The sequence below is a fragment of the Lynx canadensis genome, chromosome A1, assembly GCF_007474595.2.
Source record: "Lynx canadensis isolate LIC74 chromosome A1, mLynCan4.pri.v2, whole genome shotgun sequence".
NCBI lineage: Eukaryota > Metazoa > Chordata > Mammalia > Carnivora > Felidae > Lynx > Lynx canadensis.
The window spans coordinates 109,819,608-109,844,024 of record NC_044303.2 but is presented as its reverse complement, the minus strand read 5'-3'; the positions used below and the strand labels follow the sequence as shown (position 1 = coordinate 109,844,024).

The 24,417-nt window shown below is 37.1% G+C and overlaps 1 protein-coding gene across 2 annotated transcripts in view; it reads left to right on the top strand.

Annotated features, from left to right (window-relative positions):
• The window catches only part of AFF4 (AF4/FMR2 family member 4), a 98,851-nt gene that overhangs the window by 18,292 nt on the left and 56,142 nt on the right, over positions 1-24,417 (top strand). For both annotated transcript variants that reach the window (XM_030318037.1, XM_030318027.1), the window contains exons 2-4: positions 15,469-15,595; positions 18,748-19,542; positions 21,297-21,341. In XM_030318037.1, the coding sequence (XP_030173897.1) occupies positions 15,473-15,595; positions 18,748-19,542; positions 21,297-21,341 (963 nt within the window). In that variant the 5' untranslated portion in view covers positions 15,469-15,472. The remainder of the gene's footprint in view (positions 1-15,468; positions 15,596-18,747; positions 19,543-21,296; positions 21,342-24,417) is intronic.

Genomic DNA, 24,417 nt, shown 5'->3' with positions numbered 1-24,417 from the left:
TTCTGCATTTTCATGTTGGACTAAAACCTATAAATGACCACCGTCACCCTTTTTTTTTTGTTTTTAATTAATACTGAATGTTGTGGTTTCTTGAGATTCAAAATGACATGCTTGAAATTTTGATACATGTTATGTTGATACATGTTAGAATTATTATGTGAATAAACTTGCAGCTTTTTGTTAAAAAAATATATTAAGGAGCCATTAGTGGCTGGATGTGTTGAATGGTAGGTCAACTAAGATGATTAAGTGTCTGTTGGATTTAGTAATATGCAAATCACTAGTGATCTTGGCAAAGTGGAGTGTGGGAAGTTGAAAACAGAATGTTGGGAAGTTGGAAACAATAGAAGGTTGAATAGTGATTGGATATGTTTTGGAAAACAATTTGTCTGTATCTACTAAAATTGAAGATATCATGGGCTCCTGCGTGGCTCCATCAGTCAAGCATTTGACTCTTGGTTTTTGCTCAGGTCATGGTCTCACAGTTTGTGGGTTCAAGGCCTGCATTGGGCTTTTTACGATCAGCACAGAGTCTGCTTTGGATCTTCTATCTCGCTTGTGCACATGCTCTCTCAAAACTAAACAAACATTAAAAAAAAACAACATTGAAGATGCTTGCATCCTAGAAATTCCACTTGTAGGTGTCTATTCTAGAAAAGCTTTCACTCATTGGCATAAGAGAAATGCAGAAAAAAATGATCACTACAGCTCTGTGTTGGCAGAAAGAGGGGAAACTATCCATCAACTGGACAGTGGTAAGTTGTGTGAATAACACCTTGGTGAAAATAAATGTGCTATAGTAACATGTATCAACATGGATTAACCTCATAACATAATGCTGAGAATTAGAAAGCCTCAGTCTTTAGAATATACCCTTTTTAAATGTTGAAAAATATGCAAAACAGTGTTAAGGATATATACATAAGTTATAAAAATATAAAAGGAATTTATGGGAATGATTATCACCAAAATCAGAATAGTGGCTCTCACTTGTAAGGTGGAGTGAGTACAAGAGATGTGATCCAAGGATGGTATACAATAGCCTTTCACTCTATTGGCAATGCTGTATTTCCTGAGGTGGTTCATGACTAACACAAGTGTTTATTGCTTCTTACCCTATTTCAGGTAACTTTTTATGACATGAATGGTTGCAGAGGAAGTAGACAAACACCAAGAGTCCTTTTGAGAAGCTTGGCCATGAACGAAAATAGAGAAGAGAAAAGATAGAATGGTAGCTGGAGAGAAAGATGGGATCAAGGAAGCCTTTTTCTTTTTCTTTCTTTTTAAGTTTATTTGTTTTTAGAGTGGGAGAGCATGAGCAGGGGAGGGGTGGAGAGAGAAAATCCCAAGCAGGCTCTGCGCTGACAGTGCAGAGCCTGATGGAGGGCGCGAACTCACGAACTGACTCACGAACTGTGAGGTCAAGACCTGAGCTGAAATCAAGAGTCAGAGACTTAACCGATGGAGCCACCCAGGCACCCTGAGTCTGTTTCTTTTTTTGAAGAAGAATTTGATCTCAAGGTTCGTGAGTTCAACCCCTGTCAGGCTTTACACTGGCACCGTGGGATTGTAGCCTCTCTCTCTGCCCCTCCCCCACTTGGGTGCACGCTCCCTCCCTTTCTCTCTCTCTCTCTCTCTCTATCTCTCTCTTTCTCTCAAGTGTATATAAACTTTTTAAATAAAGGAAGAATATGCTTGGATGCTGGTAGAAAGGATTCATTAGAGAGGGAGAAGTTGAAGTTGCTAGAGAGAAGTCAGTAACTGATAAAGGTCTAGAACGTAGTAAAATGGACATACTTGTTCTTTAACAGAAAAGAGATACTTTTTTCTTTTTTACCCAGAGGAAATAAGAGAATGGATTCAGATGCTGGTAGTTTGAAAGTTCATGGTTGATTGATGAGAAAATTTCTGTCTCTTGTTTAATTTTCTGTTTTTAATCTCTGTTCACTAAGACAAGGCCATTTGTGGAATGCAAGTTAGGAGAGAGAGTCCTAGGACTCCATGAAAATACTTGTGAGAAGTAGGAAAGAACATTCATCTGTGAAAACTAGTAAGATTTTGGGAATCTTTGAGGGCCTAGTTGAGAGTGAGTTATGAAAAATGATTATAAGAAATTCTGCTTATGTATAAAGATACAACGAAGAAAGCACAACCAGAATGGAGTTATCTTTGCTTCCGTGTTTTTCATGGCAGTATTTTAAATCTAAAGGCTGTAGAAGTCTTATTTCTGACTGTGGGGCAAGATCCTTCTCTGCAAAATACTGTTTTGGGACCTGATGGTTTGTTACTATCGGCTTTGCTCTCCAGGTGTACAATATTTGTTTCCCTACCTTTTAGGAAATAACCTCTTCAGATTCTCACAGAAAAATCCTGCCAAAGGAGGCCAAGGGAGATTTCAGTACACATGAGGCTTTTTGCTTTAATACAGTGCATTGTGATAAAATTACAGTTTAATAGCATTTGTTGTAAACTGGATTCTAAAGTGATCATGCTCTTAGCTCTAGTCTCATTTAGATTTTTAGAGTTTAAATAATTTAATAATCTGGTAGTTGAACAGCTCCGTTTGTCAGCAGTATAGATGTTCTGAGACAATAATTGAAAAAAACATTGTAGGTTCTGAACATCATTTGAAAGAGGCAAGTTAAAGGTCACATTTTGCTTTTAATCTTTTTAAAATTTAAATTTGAAACGTTCTAAGACTGCATGTGTTTATTAAAATATTATAGAAGGTGGCTTTCTGCTTCATTGGGAATGCACGTTAAACCTTTTTTTTTTACTGTGTGCTTATTGTAATTTTTTTATTGTGGAAAAATATCCATAACATAAAAGTTATTAGTCATTTTAAGTGTGTAGCTCAATGGCATTGAGTATATTCACAGTATTGTGAAACCATCACCATTGTCTGTTTACAGGTCTTTTTCATCATCCCAAACAAAAACTGTATACTCATTAAACATAATTCCCATTCCTCCTTATCCCTAGCCCCTGGCAACCACAATTCTCCTTTCTCTTTCTGTGAATTTTCTGTGCACCTCATATAAGTGGGATCATATACTATTTGTCTTTTTGTGACTGTCCCATTTCACTTTGCGAAATATCCTTAAGGTTCATCCATGTTGTAGCATGTCAAAATTTCATTCTTTTTTAAGGCCAAATAATATTCCATTGCATATATGTACCACATTTTGTTTATCCACTCATCTTTTGAATGACACTTGTGTTGCTTCTACCTTTTGACTGTTGTGGATAATGGGGCTATGAGCATTGGTGTACCTGAGTCCCTGCTTTCAGTTCTTTTGGGTATAGACATAGTATAATTGCCGGATCACATGAAATTCTTTTATGCTTTTTGAGTAACCACCAAACTGTTTTCCACTCCATCTGCACCACTTTACATTTCCATCAGCAATGAATGCTCAAGCATTCTAATTTCTCAACTTTCTTAACAGCAGTTTTTGTTTGTTTGTTTGTTTGTTTGTTTTGGTAATAGCCATCCTAATGAGTGGTGAAGTGGTATCTCATTGTGGTTTTGATTTATGGTTCCCTAATGACTAATGATGTTGAGTGTCTTTTCATATATTGCTCATTTAAAATTTTTTAAAAATGTTTTTATTTATTTTTGAGAGTGAGAGAGAGGAAGACAGTGTGAACGGGAGAGGGTCAGAGAGAGACGGAGACACTGAGTCAGGCTTCAGGCTCCGAGCTGTCAGCACAGAGCCCAATACAGGGCTTGAACTCAAGGGCCATGAGATCATGACCTGAACCGAAGTTGGACGCTTAACTGACCGGGCCACCCAGGTGCCACTGTTGGTCATATTTTATTTCTCTTTTCTCTTTTAAAATTTTGTTTCCAGTGTAGGTAACAAAGTATTATTTATTGGCCATTTTAATATCTTCTTTGGAGAAATATTTAAGTCCTTTGCCCATTTTTCAGTTGAGTTGTCTTGGCACTCTTAATGAGAATCAGTTATAAATGTAATGTGTTTCTGGACTCTCAGTTCTATTTATTTGATTTATAGATTTGTAGTAAGTTTTGAAATTGGAAAGTGTGTGTGACTTCCAGCTTGCTCTTTTGCAAGATTGTTTTGTCTGTTCGGGATCCTTTATATTTCCATATGAATTTTAGAATCAGATTGTCAACTTCTGCAAAGAAGTCGGCTGGGGTATTGATAACTGTGTTGAATCTGTAGAGGAGTTTAGGGAGTATGTCCATCTTAATAGTTAAATCTTCCAATCCACAAATATGAGATGTCTTTCCATTTCTTTAGGTCTTCTTTCATTTCTTTCAATAACATTTTATAGTTTTCAGAGCATGTTTTCTTGTTTTTTGTTAAATTTATTTCTGAGTATTTTATTCCTAGTGACAATATTGCATGTGAGAAGAAAGTATATTCTATTATTGAGTGGAGTGTTTTATATGTATCTGTTAGGACTAGTTGGCTTATTGTATCGTGTTCAAGTTCATTGTATCAAATCCTGAGAGACTGTAATGTTTGTCCTTATTTATATTCTTTATCTCTTTAACACCAGATTATTTTAATGGTAGGAGACCTCAGTTGTTTGTGATAGGGAAAAGGCAGTTTAAGCAGAAAGTTGGAGGCCTCTGTTATTTAAGGAAATGCACTGGCCTACAGACCATCAGTAGTAAGTCCACAGATATAGAGGAACACTTGAGAAATGAGAGTAATCAAGGATCCTTTTCAAGCTGTTAATATTCCATTATTATTTTTTTAAAAAAATAATAGCATAAAATTCACTTAAAAAATTTTTTTTAACATTTATTCATCTTTGAGAGACAGAGAGAGACGGAGCGTGAATGGGGGAGGAGCAGAGAGAGAGGGAGACACAGAATCTGAAGCAGGGTCCAGGCTCTGAGCTGTCAGCACAGAGCCCAATGCGGGACCCGAACTCACTGATGAGATCGTGACCTGAGCCAAAGTCGGAAGCTTAACCGACTGAGCCACCAAGGCGCCCCATAAAATTCACTTTTTAAGGGTACAATTGAACAGTTTTTAAATCAGTTTATAGAATGTGCAGCCCTCATCACAGTTTAATTGTAGAACATTTCCATCACCCCAAAACGATCTCTTATGCTCACTTGGAGTCACCCTTCGTTTTTTGTTTTATCCTTTATTCTTGTGTAATGGTAAATGCTCAGATACATTCAAATGCTTCTCTCATCTAATTATTATCATCAGAGTAGTATGCGCATTTTATAAAAGATAAAAGTGAAATTTAGGGAGGTTACTGAACCTAAAATGTATGTCTAATATATAATCAGAAATAACAATCATTTATCTTTACGTATCTCATGTATTAAATTACCATGCCTCAACTGTTGATAGCTCAATTGAAGTTTGGAACTTAGATTACTTTAAGATATTTAAGAAATTAGTTAATAGGTAATTGCCTATGTTGGTTTTTGCTTACTAGACATTTTTGAGAATCTTTATTAGCAAGGATACCACTCTACATCTAGATTATCAAATAGTCCTTGCTTATAACTAAACGACAGATATCACTTGACAATTTGAGGTACTGTGCATTGGGAGATAAAGGGTCCTGTTGAAAATTGATAACCTTTGCCTTTCCCGTGATGATTATGGAAAAATAAGGGAGGACTTCTTTTTGGCCCCAAAATATTCATCCAGTAAATAGTTATTACATACATGCCTGAGTTATTCTTCATACTCTTCTGATATTGTTATTCTTTTTTTTTTTAATGTTTATTTATTTTCAGAAAGAGAGTGCAAGTGAGAGCACTCACGCTCACAAGCAGAGGAGGGCCAGAGAGCGGGGAGAGAGAGAATCCCAAGCAGGCTTCATACTGTCAGCACACAGCCCGACATGTAGGGCTTGATCTCATACTGTGAGAACAGGACCTGAACTGAAATGAAGAGTCAGACATTTAACACACTGAGCCACCCAGGTGCCCCTGAGATTGCTATTCTTAATCCGTCATTGCCCTTCTTTTTTCCCAAGAGGTCCTAAGAATCTTCAGAGAAATATGAATGTCTGAGAGGTGACCTCTTTCTAATTTGCATGGTTCCTCTCTAAATACGGTTTGACTTGACTGGGGCTGCTAGTGGTGGATGAGTCTTTTGTAACAAGTGAAGTGGGTGGCGGGGGCTGCCAGTCAAACTGTTTCCTTCCTTAAGTCCTCCAATCCTATGTTGTCCATAGTTGAACTCATTTTTGGTCTCTTTGGATACTGGATAAGTGAGAATTAAGATCTAGATAGCATAATATCTGTAGTATAGGAATTTAAAATTATTTATTTAGCTTAATTATAGTTACCCCACAGAAATAAAGAATGGAAAACTCCAGAGAGGCTGAGCATTTCCAGATCAAGATGAAAGAAGGAAGCAGAAACAAGTCCAGAGAGTACTGACAAATTTCTGCAACTGCAGTGCAGTTTATGTATTGTGAAGAGATTGAAAAGAGTTTAGGCATAACCTGCCAGTACAGTTTGGTGGTGATCTTGGAGGAGGAGGCAGAAGACTTGAAGCGGTACTCAGTAGAGTGAGGATGCACACGTCAGTGTAAGATTTAATCCTAACCGGGGCGCCTGGTGGCTCATGCGGTTAAGTGTGACACTTCAGCTCAGGTCATGATCTCATGGTTTGTGAGTTCGATCCCCGCATTGGGCTCTGTGTGGACAGCTCAGAGCCTGGAGCCTGCTTCGGATTCTGTGTCTCCTCTCTCTGTTCCTCCCCGACTCGCACTCTGTCTCTGTCTCTCTCTCTCTCTCTCTCTCAAAAATAAATAAAGATTAAAAAAAATTAAAAAAAAATGATTTAATCCTAACCTGGTATTCCTCAGTTAAGATATGTGACAAATTGAGAAAGCATTGTTATCACATAATTAAAAGACTGTCACTTTAATAGGAAAATGGACAAAAGACATGAATAGGCAGTTCACAAAAGAAGAAGTATAATGGCTAACACACAAAAAAGTACAACCTAGCTATCAGAGAAATTCGGTAGAATGCAGTTGACTGTAAGATGGCCAAGAACTGTCTATGTGTCGTTCTCCGTTTTATCCCTAGCTTCTAGCCCAGTGCCTAGCAATAATGGATAGGCTCATGTATTTTATGAATGAATGAAATAAACAAATGAAATTGGATTTTTTCCCTCTTAGATTGGTGACACAATTTAAAAAGACTCATGCCCTAGGATTGAGAATGGCATGATTAAACGGCAGTCTCATTATTTTGTTGGTAGGCAGTCCATTGATTCAGTCTTTTTTTTTTTATCTTTATTTATTTATTTATTTATTTTTTAATTTTTTTATTTAAAAAAAATTTTTTTTAACGTTTATTTATTTTTGAGACAGAGCATGAACGGGGGAGGGGCAGAGAGAGAGGGAGACACAGAATCGGAAACAGGCTCCAGGCTCTGAGCCATCAGCCCAGAGCCCGATGTGGGGCTCGAACCCACGGACTGCGAGATCGTGACCTGAGCTGAAGTCGGACACTTAACTGACTGAGCCACCCAGGCGCCCCTAATCTTTATTTATTTTTGAGAGGGAGACAGAATGTGAGCAGGAGCAGAGAGAGAGGGAGACACAGACTCCGAAGCAGGCTCCAGGCTCTGAGCTGTCAGCACAGCGCGATGCAGGGCTTGAACTCACAAGCCATGAGGTCGTGACCTGAGCCGAAGTCAGACCCTTGGCTGACTGAGTCACCCAGGCACCCCTAATTTTTTTTTTTAATTTTTAAAATATTTACTTATTATTGAGAAACAGACAGAGCATGAGCATGGGAGGAGCAGAGAGAGGGGGAGACACAGAATCCGAAGCAGGCTCCAGGCTCTGAGCTGTCAGCACAGAGCCTGACACAGGGCTCGAACTCACAAACTGCGAGATCATGACCTGAGTGGAAGTCGGACGCCTTACCCACTGAGCCACCCAGGTATCCCTTTTTTAAATTTTTTAATGTTTATTATTTATTTTTGAGAGCAAGAGAGCACACAAGCGGGGGAGGGGCAGAGAGAGAGGGAGAAACAGAATCTGAAGCAGGCTCTAGGCTCCGAGCTGTCAGCACAGAGCCCAATGCGGGGCTCAAACCCACAAACCTTGAGATCATGACCTGAGCCAAAGTTGGACACTTCACTGACTGAGCCACCCAGGCACCCCTGTTTGTTTGTTTGTTTGTTTGTTTTTGGTGTGTGTGTGTTTTAATGTTTTATTTTGGAGAGAGAGAGAGAGAGAGAGAGGGAATGAGTGGAGAGGGTAGAGAGAGGGGGACAGAGGATCTGAAGTGGGCTCTGCTCTGACAGCGGTGAGCCTGATGTGGGGCTCAAACTCATGGACCACAAGATCATGACCTGGGCTGAAGTTGGGTGCTCAACTGACTGGGCCACCCTGGTGTCCCCGATTCATTCATTTTGGAAAGCACTTTAGTGATATAAATTAAAAGCGATATAGCATGTACCCTCACAATAGTTTCACATACATACACATTCACTGTAATGTCTGAAATACTAAATTCTGGATATAGCCCAACAATCTCTCAGGGGATTTCTGGTTAAACAAATACTATACAGTCAATAAAAGAATGAAAATTCATATGTATTGATGTGGAACTATGTTCATTGTTTACTAAATAAGAATCGTGTGTGTAATAATTTCTTCATGTGTATGATTATATGTGGCTCCTCACAGTATTATTTCAGGAAAGTGAAATTGTTGATGACTTTTAATTTCTAATTTATATTAAGTTTTGAGCAAAGAGTATTTGAGCAACAGTATTGCTTTTGTAATTGGAGAAACAAAACCATTAAGGTTTATCTCTTTTGAAAAATGTGTAGGTGGAAGAATACTCCTTATTCATGTTTATATGAACAGCCAAAACATTTGCTGAGGACCAATAAAGAAGAGATAGCTAAATAGGAAGACATCCTATGTTTTATATATGAAAACTGTATATTCACATTTCAGTGTCCTGGTGTTTAGCTTGTGAGAATATTAGTTGTTACATTCTGATGTTAGTCGAGTTAGTTGAATCTAATTCTTATGGATATACTCAACACCTAACAATTCTAGTTTACCCTGAACAAAGAATGGTCAGTCATACTATACGTTGTGTCGCATCTATGTATTCTCACGAAGCAGCAATTATGGAAATTCCTCCAAGTTCATTGGCAAAGACCTGCCTCATTTGTTTATTATTAAAAAACTGTGGTTTAACTATTTAGTTAACCATTTTTCCTCTTCTTGGTCATTTCGTTATTTTCAATTGTTTTACCATTAACAGAAGTGCTTCACTAAACATCTTTGTAGCTTATGGCTGTACTGCTAATTCTGTGGGTTATATCCCCACAAGTAAGGTTGCTCAATTAAAGGGTTTATTTTTTCTGAGTTTGAAACATCACTTTACCATTTTAATGACTGTCATTTTAGAAAAATACTTGGCTCTTGTTAGTAAATAGAAGATTTTAAATAAAACATTCTTTTCTCATTGGATTGGATTTTTTAACTGTTAATATCCGATGTATCTTTGAGTTTATTTCTGGGTTTTGTTTTGCAGAGCATTTAGTTCATTTCTGTGTACTACAATGCTGTTTTGATAATGGTGATGACTTTATAGTAAGTTTTACTATCTACTGTGACAAATTCTTCTTGTTCTCTATCCAGTACTAAGTATATAATAGATGCTTCTTGTGTATTTATTAAGTTAATAAATAGATTTAATAAATAATAGATATTAATGTTTAATATTAATATTTTAATGTTTAATATTAATATCTTGTTTTAGGTTGGCACCCTTGTTACTTTAGGGGAACTGAAAGTTGGCATGTTCATAGTGTCCCCTGTTAGCCAAGAATGCTATTACACTTTCTCAAGTGTAATAAACAGTGACATAGAGGACGAGTTGAGGATATTTGGATGATCAGTTTGAACTTGGAAATATGAAGCAGGGGGGGCACATGTTAGACATGAGAGAAATACTTTTTTTTTTTATATTATATGAAATTTATTGTCAAATTAGTTTCCATACAACACCCAGTGCTCATCCCAAAAGATACCCTCTTCAAAGCCCATCACCTCCCCTACCCTCCGTCCCGCCCCCCATCAACCCTCAGTTTGTTCTCAGTTTTTAAGAGTCTCTTATGCTTTGGCTCTCTCTCCCACTCTAACCTCTTTTTTTTCTTTTTTTTCCCTTCCCCTCCCCCATGGGTTTCTGTTAAGTTTCTCAGGATCCACTAAGAGTGAAAACATATGGTATCTGTCTTTGAGAGAAATACTTTAATCTTTAGAGAAGAGACAGTTTGATAGTAAATTCCAAGGGTGAAAATGCTGGAAAGTACCCATAGTGCTCTCCTGTATAAACTTTATCACTCTTTTCCTTCTATCTTTTATTTTAAAAAATTTCAGGGGTGCCTGGGTGGCTTAGTCTGTTAAGTGTCCAACCCTTAATTTCAAGTCAGGTCATGATCTCATGGTTTGTAAGATTGAGCCCCTCATCAGGCTCTGCACTGACAGCGTAGAGCTTGCTTGGGATTCTCTCTCTCTCAAAATAAATAAACATTAAAGGAAATTTCAAACCTATATAATAAAGTATAACATATGTCTGTATTCCCTTGATCTAGATGTACCAGTTGTCAGTATTTTTACTGTAATTGCCAATCCTGCTCTACTGTTCAGTTCTTGTCTGTTTTTCCCTCCTGCCCTCCCTCCCTCCTTTCTTCCACCCTCCCTGTGTGTGTGCACGCTTGCATACACACATACACAAACTTTCTCTCACTCATTCACTCTCTACACATGCTAGATCTATATTTAGATGGGTGCTAAACCATTTTAGACTTGTAGACACGATGATGACATTTCACCCACATATGCTGTGTACGTCCTAAGAACCAAGGACATTCTCCTACATTACTAAATACAGTATTCATAGTTCAAAAACTGAACATTGATAGGATTATCTGAAATACTGTTCATACTCAAATTTCCCAATAATGTCCTTCACAACCATTTTTCTCTCCCCAGAACTAGTGTCTGGGAAATGAAGAATCACATACAGCCTTTAGTTGTTGTGTCTCCTTGAATATAGAAGAATATAAAAGTAACCCCAGCCTCTTTTTGTGTTTCTTTTCATGATACTGACATCTTTGAAGAGTCCAGGCCAATTTTGCAGAATTGTTCTCAACTTAAGTTTTGTCTGCTTGTTCCTGATTAGATTCAGGTTAAATTTTTAGCAGAAAGAATACCTAGGTAGTGATATGTCTTTAGTGCCTCATTTAGTGCCGCACATGATGTTATTTTATCCCATTATTGATAATGTTAACTCTGATTACTTGATTAAGGGTATTGTTTACTTCTCTATATTAAAAATGTTTTTTCCAATTAATGGTCTATGGGGTCATACCGAATATTCTATTCCCCCCAATTTTTTCCCCAGTGGTTTTAGCATCCACTGATCGTTGTTTTGTTTTTTTGAGAGAGAGCAAACATGCGTGTGCAAGCGGGGGCGGAGCAGAAGGAGTGGGAGAGAGAGAATCTTAAGCAGGGCTCAATCCCACAACTGTGAGATCGTAACCTGAGCCAAAATCAAGAGTGAGATGCACAACCTACTGAGCCAAGCAGGTGCGCACCTATTGGTGATTTTGGTCTCAATTATTACTTCACTGTTCACAAAAAAAGTGATTTTCTAATTCTTTTATTTCTTCTATATTGATTAGTTGACATTGTTCTATAAAGAAGGCATTTACTCCCTGCTTTATTTCTCGTTCTTTTATTTTTTGCTATTATTACTGTAGACTGAGGGATTCTTTTGTTGTTGTTGTTCATTTGCTTATATTCCATTTTTGTCTTTATTTTGATGCTCATGTTTCTAAATCTGACTGATGGGAGCACCTTCTGGCTGCTTCTCGTGCCCTTTTCATATGTCCCCATCTGTTTTTGTGCATTTTCTTGCTGTTAAAACAAGATATTTTAAGGTCTATTTGTACTTTATCTGCTGTAGCCTTGGAATGAGCTATTTCTCCAAGAAGTCTTGTTCCATTTTCGTAGGAAATGATATTAGAAATCAGAATTTGGGTACTGAAGGTGCTTCTTTTTTCTGGGATGTCAGTGCTCACAGACGCTTTCAGTGAACAGAGCTGGAGACACTCTCAATAGACAGGCAGGCAGGCAGGCAGGCAGATAGATATAGATACAGATTTTTAAAATAAAAGCCTGTGTTCATTGTAGTGCTACTAGTTCCTAGTCCTCAAAGGTTCTTTTTCTTTTTATTCCTTTCTATATTTATAATCTCTCTTCTTTCATAGTAACATGCCTGGATCCCTAGAAGTCACGGTATATTTACTCATTTGCTCAATCTTGAAACAATGAAATTGCTATACCATTATGCTATACCATAGAATGCTGTTTGAAATAAACATATCAACTTAACATAAGTACTTGATAGGTACTTAAGAACAGTTTACCTTAAGCAATTAAAAAATTTAGAGAACTCTCCTTTCTACTTGCTATTATGCTTTTAAAAATTATTTTATCTGGTAGTCCCACAGATTTTGTTTTGATGTAGCAATTTGCTAATTTTAACAATCCTTTTTCATTCTGGTAGTTGCAAATCTCCTGAGGGATATGCTATATAATAGTTTGCCTGTGCAGCAGAGATATACTTCTAATTGACTTATATTTAAATTTCATGTTAATTTTAAGGGAGCTCAGATTACTGGAATTATTGTTTGTGGGAAACTTTATCTTAGGCAGAGGTATTGATGTTCAAAAACACAGGAACAATTGTGGATCCAATAAATTAGATGTGAAAGTAAGGCTGATCAGAAAAAAATTTGAGGGAATCTGGGTGGCTCAGTCACTTAAGCGTCTGACTCTTGGTTTTGGTTCAGGTCATGATCTTGCGGTTTGTGTGTTTGAGCCGTACGTTGGACTCTGTGCTGACATCATGGAGCCTGCTAGCAATTCTCTCTCTCCCCCTCTCTTTCTGCCCCTTCCCTGCTTGCTCTCTCTGTCTCTCTCAAAATAAATAAACTTTAAAAAAAAGTTAAAAAAAATTAGAGAATAAGAGCTATAACTGGGATATTAGTTCTTATAAGCAATCATTTAATTTTGTTCTGCTTCTTGGCAGTCTTATTAAAAGGGAATATGCAGTTGGATGACTTACATTGTTTAAGAAAACATTTTTGTATTGGATTATTGGAGGACTTTTATTGTGGGAATCATATCTATTTGTGTAATAAATGTACAAGTGTTTTTTTGCATGATTATTTTAGCACTTTAATTAAATCATGGTTTAGGGAAGGCATTTCTTTTTTTAAAAAAATATTTCAGGAATCGAATTCAGGAAGTGTAAGGGAATTAGTATTTAACACATTCCCTAGACTCTTAGGATACAGATCACTTCATATGCTGTAGCACCATATGAAGAGGTGTAAAGGTTTATAGCATTGTCTCTGAAACCTGATTGTTAGTGATATACACTTATTAATTGGTTCAAGTGTATTGTAGAATAATATTATGTTCTTCGGTTTCGCTCTCTGAATACTGAAGTGTAGATGTTTTCTGGTATTTATTTATTTATTTATTTATTTTTTTCAACGTTTATTCATTTTTGGGACAGAGAGAGACAGAGCATGAACGGGGGAGGGGCAGAGAGAGAGGGAGACACAGAATCGGAAACAGGCTCCAGGCTCCGAGCCATCAGCCCAGAGCCTGACGCGGGGCTCGAACTCACGGACCGCGAGATCGTGACCTGGCTGAAGTCGGACGCTTAACCGACTGCGCCACCCAGGCGCCCCTCTGGTATTTATTAAAGAAAGAATCAAATACTTTTTGTGGTTCTGTATGGCACTAAGTACCAGGGGGACCAAAGAAAGCACATATTACTTCAGTACCTCAAAATGGCTTATATTCTTGTCTAAGTTTATTAGAATATTGTACACATAGAAACACCTTAATACACATTTCGAGCATTTAGAATATTTTTTTGAACATTAATTTGCTTTGATACTAAATTGTGCAAATCACAAAGTTTTATTTTTGAATGTTTACTTGCACTGTTCTGACCACTTATAAAAATCTTCAAGAATATATTGGTTTTGCTGTCCATTCTAATTTTACAATTATAATTTATTTCCCATCTTGATTTACTTCAATTTTCTGATTAGATTAGATTTATGAATTATAAGGCTAGAAAGGCTCTACACATACAATCTGGTTTTTCCCTTTGGTGTCTTCCAGGATTTCCCACTCCCTTTAAATAAAACCAGGATAGCTGATTTACTCTATCCCCAGGGAAGAATGTTGCAGAGTCTCTGGTAATACCTTGTTCCGGGGCTCAGCATCTTTTACGTTGTTAACCAAAAGTCCCTGCTGCTATAAATAACGACATTTAGTTAACTAAGCAAGCAAATGGCAAGAAACAAGGGAGAGGCAAATATCTCTGAAAGAGAACCTAAGAAACAACAGATAATATGTACCCATTTACAAAATTTTAATTCATCTTCTTTGTTTTGTTCCTAGTGAAAATACAAAATGCTGTAATCTTTATAGAAATGACCCCCTCATTTTCCCCTCCAGCCCAAAAGACTGACTCTTTTTCAGTACAATTTCGACTACTATTACTAACCCAAGTTATTTTTAGAGTCTATTGCTGAAAGCCTCAGTTTTGCCATTTATTGAGGTATTTTTTTTTTAACATTTAATTATTTTTGAGAGACAGAGACAGAGCGTGAGCAGGGGAGGGGCAGAGAGAGAGGGAAACATAGAATCTGAAGCAGGCTCCAGGCTCTGAGCTGTCAGCACAGAGCCCGATGTGGGGCTCGAACTCACAAATTGTGAGATCATGACCTGAGTTGAAGTTGGACGCTTAACCAACTTAGTCACCCAGTGCCCCTGCCATTTATTGAGGTATTAATTGAAATATTAATGTATTTAGAGCAGAAATGTCATTTTTTAGGGAATCTAGAGCAACAGCAAAGCGAGGTCAAACTGTCATAAGGATGGACACCAAGGAAGCTGTGTTTGAGACAAAAAGGAATCAAGATAAGGAGATGCAAAGTAGAGAAAAGCACTGGATACCTGGGGGAAGGGAGTGGTAGGTGGGAGTGGGTTGTGTGCCTCTAATGGCAAAGAATAGTTAGATTTCTGAAGAGGAAGCCATGAAAGGCTTATAGGAAATGCTAAGGATTTGGGTTTAAGTACTACCTTCCATAAGTTTTAGCTGACTTTTAGCTAGCTGAATCTTTAAAAATTGATGAGGTTAAATGTTTCAATGGGGTGGATCCTAATACTCTGGGCTAGTGTTTCCTGTCTCGATAGCTATGCAAGACACTTGGTATTAGTTGGTAAAACCATTACCAGTACCCAGCTTCAGCACTAATGCCTGTTATTACTTGGAACTTGAAAGGGAATCTCTGATTGAAGCTTTAAACTCACAAAGTGAGTACAGAACATTTAATTTTTCTTTTTGTAATACAAAGATTGTGTTTCTCTTCTTAGCAACATGAACCGTGAAGACCGAAATGTGCTGCGTATGAAAGAACGGGAAAGGCGGAATCAGGAAATTCAGCAGGGCGAAGACGCCTTCCCACCTAGCTCTCCTCTCTTTGCTGAGCCATACAAAGTTGTAAGTTGTCCTTTGAATGTTCCCCCCCGCCAGTAGTGTGACAGTTTTCCTTTGAAGAAAGTGTTTAAAATTGAATTTTTATAGTAGGAAAGAGTTACTAATATGTATACCATTTAACATTTTTTCCTTTCCTCTAAATCAGAATGTCCTTTTTGGGGATAAACTTGTCATTGGAGTATAACATGCAGAAAGGTGCACAAAACAAGTGTTTTAGCTGAAAGAATTTTCACAACATGAACACTCTTATATAATCAGTATCTAGATCAAAAAACAATATTGTTAGCATCCTAAAGTTGTCCTCAAACTCATACCTCCTTCCAGCTCCCCTTTGCTATCTCATAGTCTTAAATGTGGTCTGGATTAACTCAAGCATTTATCTCTATATTCTTGGCTTTACCACTAATCCTGGGCAGACATTTCACCTTTCTGAATTAAATTAATATTTTGTAAATGGATACGCATCATCTGCTGTTTCCTAGGTTCTTTGGGTATAACATCAATCAAAGACACTTATTTCAGATATTCTTTGTGTCTGTCTTGTTTCTTGCCATTTGCTTACTTAGTTAACTAAGTATCAATGACTATTAGTATGTTTGAATAAATGTGTTTTCACTATCAGTCTGGTTCCTTTTTCTGTTACCGTATACTAAGTTATCTTCCTTTTTTATGTGGTTAATTACCAGATTCCAATTTATGTTAAAAGCATGTTGTCAGAGACGTTCAATAAATTGAACCAATTGCTATTTTTATAGCTATCATCGTACTTGATTTGGGATTGTATAAAACAGTACATATCACTTCTGATTGACTCTAACATAGCTGTAGTGGCCATAAATGTCTCTAATACTTGATTTGCCTTTGGCTTTCATTTGATCTAGCCTTACATTTTTAAAGGCTTAGGCTATGTATGGTGGCTGTAATAGTATATATTGTCACAGTAATGACCATTGTGGGTTTGCAGTATGAGATTGAGAGTGTATTAAACTCTTTTTTCTGATGAAATATAAATATAACACATAGTTTGACTTTGTTCTTAAAACATTTGGTGTTTGTAGAAGCCATTTATGAGATCTGTAGAAGCCATTTTTTTAGTTTTTAAGGTTATACTGATATCATTTATATGAGTGTGACACAAAACCTGGGGTTTGGAATTAGAGATTAAAGACATTTTGGAAAAAACAAGAGATTGGTCCAGAATCTTCAAATCATACTACCATTTATTTTATAATTACAATGTAATGAATTGGATTTGATTCCTGATCTCGATGCTGTCTATATATTTGCCTTTCTTGTTTAATAGGGGTCAGACTGATTTTCACATAATCTAAAGTTATTATCAATTCATGCCAATCTCAAAATAAGTAGTAGTGGTTGATTTCTTCTTTAATGTAATCAGTAAGGTTACTCTCATTCTTGCGTATGAACGTGAATGAGTCCTAAAGCTTGTAGACATCTTGGACTTTATTATCTAAGAATGATTTTAGTATTAATTTTAAGTGTTTATGTATTTATTTTGAGAGAGAGAGAGAGAGCGCGTGCACCTGCAAGCAGAGTAGGGACAGAGAAAGAGGGGAAGAGAGATAATCTCAAGCAGGCTCCACACAGCACAGAGCCTGAGGTGGGGCTCGATCTCCTGAACTGAGAGATCATGACTTGAGCTGAAATCAAGAGTCGGATGCTCAACTGACTAAGCCACCCAGGTGTCCCTCCAAGAATGATTTTCAAAACTTAAAGTGTGTACCATTGACTTCAAAACTTGTGTTTGTTGGTCAGAATTAATAGAATTAATATTTGAAACTTTATCAATGGCTTTTCCATTCTTAATTTTTTTGTTGACTTTTGTTAGTCACAGTAACAGAAGAAATTAAAATTTTTAAAAATGTCAGTTGGATATAACTCATTTCATTAAATTTTTGTTTCTCTTTCTAACTGTAACATTGAACTCTTAAGTAATATAATGTTTTCCTAGGTTGCTAAAATAATGAGTGTTGGCTCAGCAGCTGACCTAGAACTGAATGACATAAAGGCACATTACTTTTCAAAAGATTTTTACTACTATTCCAATATATTTATTGGTGAAATGTGGATTTTTTTTCCCTTCTGGAATCTTTTCTTCATATTTCTCATTGTCCTTTATTTTTATTTATTTATTTATTTATTTATTTATTTTTATTTTTTTTCAATATATGAAATTTATTGTCAAATTGGTTTCTATACAACACCCAGTGCTCATCCCAAAAGGTGCCCACCTCAATACCCATCAGCCACCCTCCCCTCCCTCCCACCCCCCATCAACCCTCAGTTTGTTCTCAGTTTTTTTTGTTTGTTTGTTTGTTTTTTTAAAAATTTTTTTTCCAACGTTTATTTATTTTTGGGACAGAGAGAGACAGAGCATGAATGGGGGAGGGGCAGAGAGAGAGGGAGACACAGAATCGGAAGCAGGCTCCAGTCTCTGAGCCATCAGCCCAGAGCCTGACGCGGGGCTCGAACTCACGGACCGCGAGATCGTGACCCGGCTGAAGTCGGACGCTTAACCGACTGCGCCACCCAGGCGCCCCTGTTCTCAGTTTTTAAGAGTCTCTTATGCTTTGGCTTCCTCCCACTCTAACTTTTTTTTTTTTTTTTCCCTTCCCCTCCCCCATGGGTTTCTGTTAAGTTTCTCAGGATCCACCTAAGAGTGAAACCATATGGTATCTGTCTTTCTCTGTATGGCTTATTTCACTTAGCATCACACTCTCCACTTCCATCCACGTTGCTACAAAGGGCCATATTTCATTCTTTCTCATTGCCACGTAGTTCTCCATTGTGTATATAAACCACAATTTCTTTATCCATTCATCAGTTGATGGACATTTAGGCTCTTTCCATAATTTGGCTATTGTTGAGAGTGCTGCTATATCTCAATGTCCTTTAGAATATTTGTGTTTTAGCATGAATGTTTTTCACTTTCAGTGTTTTGGTTTTTTTTTTTTTTTTGTCACTATAAAAATTATATGTTTGGAGTTTGCTTTTGAGATGTTAACCTTAAGATATGACATGAGGTTTCTCTTTGAAAAATCCCTTTGCATTTGAAGTTTGGAAAGTCCGTTTAGAAGCATCTTGTATTTCTGGTTGTGCTAATTATATAATTTTATTTTGCAATTTTTTTGTAGACTAGCAAAGAAGATAAGCTATCAAGCCGTATTCAGAGTATGCTTGGAAATTACGATGAAATGAAGGATTTCATAGGAGACAGATCTATACCAAAGCTTGTTGCAATTCCCAAGCCTACAGTACCACCAACAGCAGATGAAAAATCGAATCCTAATTTCTTTGAACAGAGACATGGGACCTCTCATCAGAGTAGCAAATGGACTCCAGTAGGACCTGCTCCCAGTACTTCTCAGTCTCAGAAACGGTCCTCCGGCTTGCAGAGTGGACACAGTAGCCAGCGGACCAGTGCAGGCGGCAGTGGTGGCACTAATAGTAGTGGCCAGAGGCACGACCGTGACTCATACAGCAGTAGTGGGAGCAGCAGTCGGAAAAAAAGCCAGCATGGATCGGAACACTCCAAATCACGCTCTTCCAGCCCTGGAAAACCCCAGGCTGTTTCTTCATTAAGCTCCAGTCATTCCAGATCTCATGGGAATGATCACCATAGCAAGGAACATCAGCGTTCCAAATCACCTCGGGACCCTGATGCAAACTGGGATTCTCCTTCCCGTGTACCTTTTTCAAGTGGGCAACATTCGAATCAGTCTTTCCCACCTTCATTGATGTCAAAGTCCAGTTCAATGTTACAGAAACCCACTGCCTATGTGCGGCCCATGGATGGACAGGAGTCCATGGAACCAAAGCTGTCCTCTGAGCACTACAGTAGCCAATCCCATGGCAACAGCATGACCGAACTGAAGCCCAGTAGCAAAGCACATCTTACCAAGCTGAAAATACCTTCGCAACCATTGGATGTAAGTCACACATTTAAAACTTCTATTTATTTTTTAAATGTTTATTTGAGAGAGGGAGCAAGTGAGGGAGAGAGAATCCCAAGCAGGGTCCATGCTGTTAGCCCAGAGCCCGTTGCAGGGCTTGATCCCATGAACCGTGAGATCATGACCTGAGCTGAAATCAAGAATCAGATACTGAACTGACTGAATCACCCAGGCGCCCCTAGAGCTTTTACTGTTACGACTCTGTGAAGCAGTTTGTCTCTCTGTTGTTGTTGGGGTTTTTTTTTTAATGTTTATTTATTTTGAGACAGAGAGAGTATGAGCAGGAGAGGAACAGAGAGAGGGAGAGAGAGAGAGAGAGAGAGAGAGAGAGAGAGAGAGAGAGTGCCAAGCAGACGTTGCGCTGTTAGCACAGAGCCCAATGTGGGGTCAGTCTCAGGAACAATGAGATTGTGACCTGAGCCAAAATCAAGAATTAGACACTTAACTGACTGAACCACCCAGGCGCCCCTCTCTGTTTTAATGAGAAGGTGTATATAAGTTTAAAAAAAGACTTGTCATTGACTCTAAAGTGGATCCACAGACCTGTTAACTTCCCCTCTTGGGCAGTAGAGAAAATGCCATTCACTATTTTGAAATATTCAAATAACAGTTACAGAATAAAAGCACGATCTATGAGATCAATACCTTAGATTTCCTCCTTTTGATTGTATGAAATAATACATATTGTGTTTAAAAAAATTAACTTGTTTTCTCATTGTGATACTCATGAATGAGATGTGGGCAGTGGTTCATTGTAGGGAATGTTAAGATTTTTGAGGATCCATCCAGTTGGTAATGTTGTGTGGTTTGGTTTCCATGATCTTTTCTCTGGTTAAACTTAAAGGTTTGAGGCAGCTGCTCTAAATTCATAGTGGTGGTTTGAAATTTACAGCATTATAACTGTATACCAAGCATCAGAATAACCAAAGAAATTGAGCATTCGTTGTGAAATAGAAGTTTTATCTTTTAATGTAAATTTTAAAATAAAATTTTCAAAAGTAGTGTCAGTAACTGAAAGTCATAGTTTATAGCTTAAAACGTGGTTGAAGGGATCAAGGATAGGTAAGGTGCCATTTTGAGAACATTGAAACATTTTTCCTATGGACTTGGGAAACTGTTGTTCATGGCATGTGTCATCTAATCATTCCTTGCAAGAGAACAGTGAAGTGGTTGTTCTTTCTTCAGATGACATGATCCTTGGAGGTGGATTTGAGTTCACACTCTAGCTCTCTAATTCCTGATTGTGCTTTAGAATAAACAACTTTTCCATAATTTATGAAAAGCTATATAAAATGTCCATTCTGTCCCAGACAAGTATTCTTTCAGTAATAATTGGTTTTATTTTGTTTGAAATGATACATTTCAGTATCTTGGAATATTTTGTATATAAATAAACTTTAAATTTTTGATAAGTTTCTCACCTGAAAAATAACATTTAAAAATTTATTTCTAATCTAAGAAAGATAGGACTTTTTAAAACTTCTGAAAAATACAAAGTTCTTTACATCCTGTACAGTTGATGATTAAAATTTTTTAGAGCTTGAAAAATTGACATTAAAGGAACTTTGTCCAAAGGTTCTAATTAGTGTGGTGATTTAGAGTAGTGGGATCAATAAATATGTCTTTAAATTTAATTCACTTTCTAGCAATATTGTTAAATCTGTACAAAAATGATACAAATCTAATAATAAATGACTCCAAATTTAATGTGTGTTTCTTTTCCTCTTAAGGCATCTGCTTCTGGTGATGTGAGCTGTGTGGATGAAATTCTTAAAGTAAGTTGTTGATTTTTTTTTTTTTATAGTTTCAGTCTTTTTTATTTATGATGCTCTGCTATCTTTTTCTCTCTTCTCCCCAATATTTCTCAAAGGATGTGAAGCAGGAAATTGCTTACATGCGTAACCTCATTATGTCCTTAAAAAGTAGTTGACTCTATTTTGCTTATTTTCATACTTAGTTTCTGAATCATTTGGTTTGTTTACTGTCTGCCCTCAAAGAACTGGTTTTGTTTGTTTTTCATTTTTAAGTAAAGCAAATTCCAGGTTTAATACTTTGCCTTGAAAAGAGGAAGAAAGCAAATATAATTGCACTTTCTAAGGCTGATCAGTTAATTTAAGTGCTAAAAAACTCAGTAATTACCAGTCAAAACATTTCATTGAAAATACTTGCTTTGTAATTCTTCTGTACATACTGGTCAAATCCTACAATGAAAGACCTCTGAATATTGCTCATTTTGAGTGTTGAGTGGAATATGTTTAAAAGTGACACGTGACCAAAATGTGTATTCCTCTTTTGGGAAAAGAAAAAGTTGTCTGTCGGAAAAAGAGAAAGTCCAGGAAATTAATGAGTGACAGTGACTGCTTTTGGCTCAATAGAGAAAAACTGTTAAGTTACATATTACTTGTACTTTTTGCATAAGCTCCTGAGTTTTTGTGTCTATACGTGCATTTCACTGTGGATACTTATGAAAGACTACTTGCTTTGCTGCCTCCACTTTATTCTCTCCTTCCTTTCTTCAGCCCACTGCAGTCTTTGATATACTTCTATCATTCTGCTGAACCTGTTTGTCTAAGGTCATTATCTTCCCCTTCACTGGGGCTTTCATTTGAGTTCTCTGCTGTTTCTGCTGTTTTAAAGAATTTTTATTTTTTACTTCTGGAAACCTGATTCTTCCTTCCCTTGACTGTTACTATGCTTCACTGTTTTTATTTCCTTCCACCCTTGTCTCATTCTCTGCCTTTTGGAAACCTTTGTGTCTTCTCTTCTTTTATTTTTTAAATTAAAAATTAAAAAATTTTTTTATTTTAGAGAGAGAGTGGTAAAGGGGGTCTGGGGAGGAGGGAGGGAGGGAGGGAGGGAGGGAGGGAGAGAGAGAGAGAGAGAGAGAGAGAGAGAGAGAGAATGAATCCTTAGCATGGAGCCTGACATGGGGCTCGATTCCACAACCCTGGGATCATGACATGAGCCAAAATCAAGACTTGGATGCTCAACCAACTGAGTCACCCAGGTGCCCTTTTTATCTTTTAAATATGGGTCCTTTTTTCTAGCTTCTCCTTTTCTTTTTGCTCTGTCTTAATTTTCCTTTATTGTTAATGGCTTCAACTATTAGCAGTTCAGTCTTTATCTCCTGCTTAACCTCCCTTGGGTTGTGGTTTATGTCTCTTCCTTGCCTTGTAGCTGTGTGTCCATTTGCATTTCTCCCTGTTTTTTTTTAGATTCATCATGTCTAAAGGCGGATTTATTAGACTTCCTTCTATTAGTGGTACTACCATTCTCATGTGCTTATAAGTGTAAAATCTTCATTGTCTCTCATTTTCTGTTTAATCACAAAACTACATGTACGCTTTGAATACTCCTTGGAAATACCATTCCTTTATTTCCATTTCTGCCACCTTGAGCTTCAAAAATTGCAATATACAGTCCTTGCTTTGCCTTTCTGCCTTGAGTCTCCCTTCTCCTCTGTCATCTATATTGCTACCAGATTCTCTCTTTAATCCATTGTCTTCATAAGTTAATTTCCTTTTTAGAAGTTTTTAGTGAGTCTCTAAGCCCCATAGAAAGAATAGTGTCCAGCTTCAACATTCTAGACCTTCTATAGGCCGGTTCTAACCTCTTACGCTATTGATTCACCACTTTTGCCAAATTGGTTTCACTAAGGCATGTACTTACTTGCTCTTTTACCTTTTTAAAGTAAACTTGGTGAAATATGTTTCTCCTTAGTCTTCAGTCATATATAGATTATATTTTTTTCTTAGAATCCCAGTGAAATCCTTCTTTCCCCTATGTCAGACCATCAGATCACAAAAATAAGTCTTTCCTTTGAATCTCACATAGTGTGCATTTTTCAGTTGCCATGTATATAAAAAGTTTAACAGCATTTATCTTTTCTCTTGCATCCTCAAAAATGCATGATATAATACCTGGAAGAATCTTAGATTTCTTATATTTAATTACTCTTTGATGTTACTGACCATTTATTATACATTTTGTATATACAGGGCTTGGCACATGGCCTTGGGTTTAATAGGTGCTCTGACATTTAATGATGGAGTTACATAGATTTTCTGTTGAGAGTACTTTGGTATTTGAAGTGTAAAATGCACACTGAAAACCTAGAGTGCATGAGTTTCTGTTTCCTTTCCCTGTATGCAGTGTGTAAGGAACTTCTGGTCCTGACTGCCTTCATGTTTTCTTGATATTTGTAGTCCTCCTGTTTCTAGGAACTCCATCATGAACTTAAAGAAAAAACGTTTTAATCTAAAAATGATACATGTTTATTGTAAAATAAAAAAAGATTAATTCAAGGCTTACTAATTGAGCACCTGCCATTATCAAGCCCTTCGGATACAGTGGTGATAATAATGATAGTATTGCACCCTTTGAATTGATGTTCTAGAGTAGGATATTGGAAATAATCAACTATGTAATATTATTTGAGAACATGAAATGCCATTGAAAAATAAAGCGTTGTAAGAAGATAAAGAGCAATTACAGTGCAGGTGGCTGTTTTATGAGGTTCAGGTAGTATAGACTGTATCACATGCCCATGTCCCTTCCTCCTCCTGTCATTCTGTTGCCCACAGGTAGCCAGAGATTTTTTTTCATATATGAGCATTTACTAGCACATAGACTATGATTTGTATTTATCATTTAACAATATATTGTGGACATGATTTCATATCAGTAGTTAAAATTACTCATTTTACTGTCTGCTTGGTGTTCCATTGTATGACTGTCTGGTAATTATTTCTGTGCTGTTGGATATGTAGGTTGTTTCCATTTTTTAAGCATAGGCCCCTTGAACATGTATTTTTACCTAACGTATGTGGGTATAGCTACAGAGTAAATTCC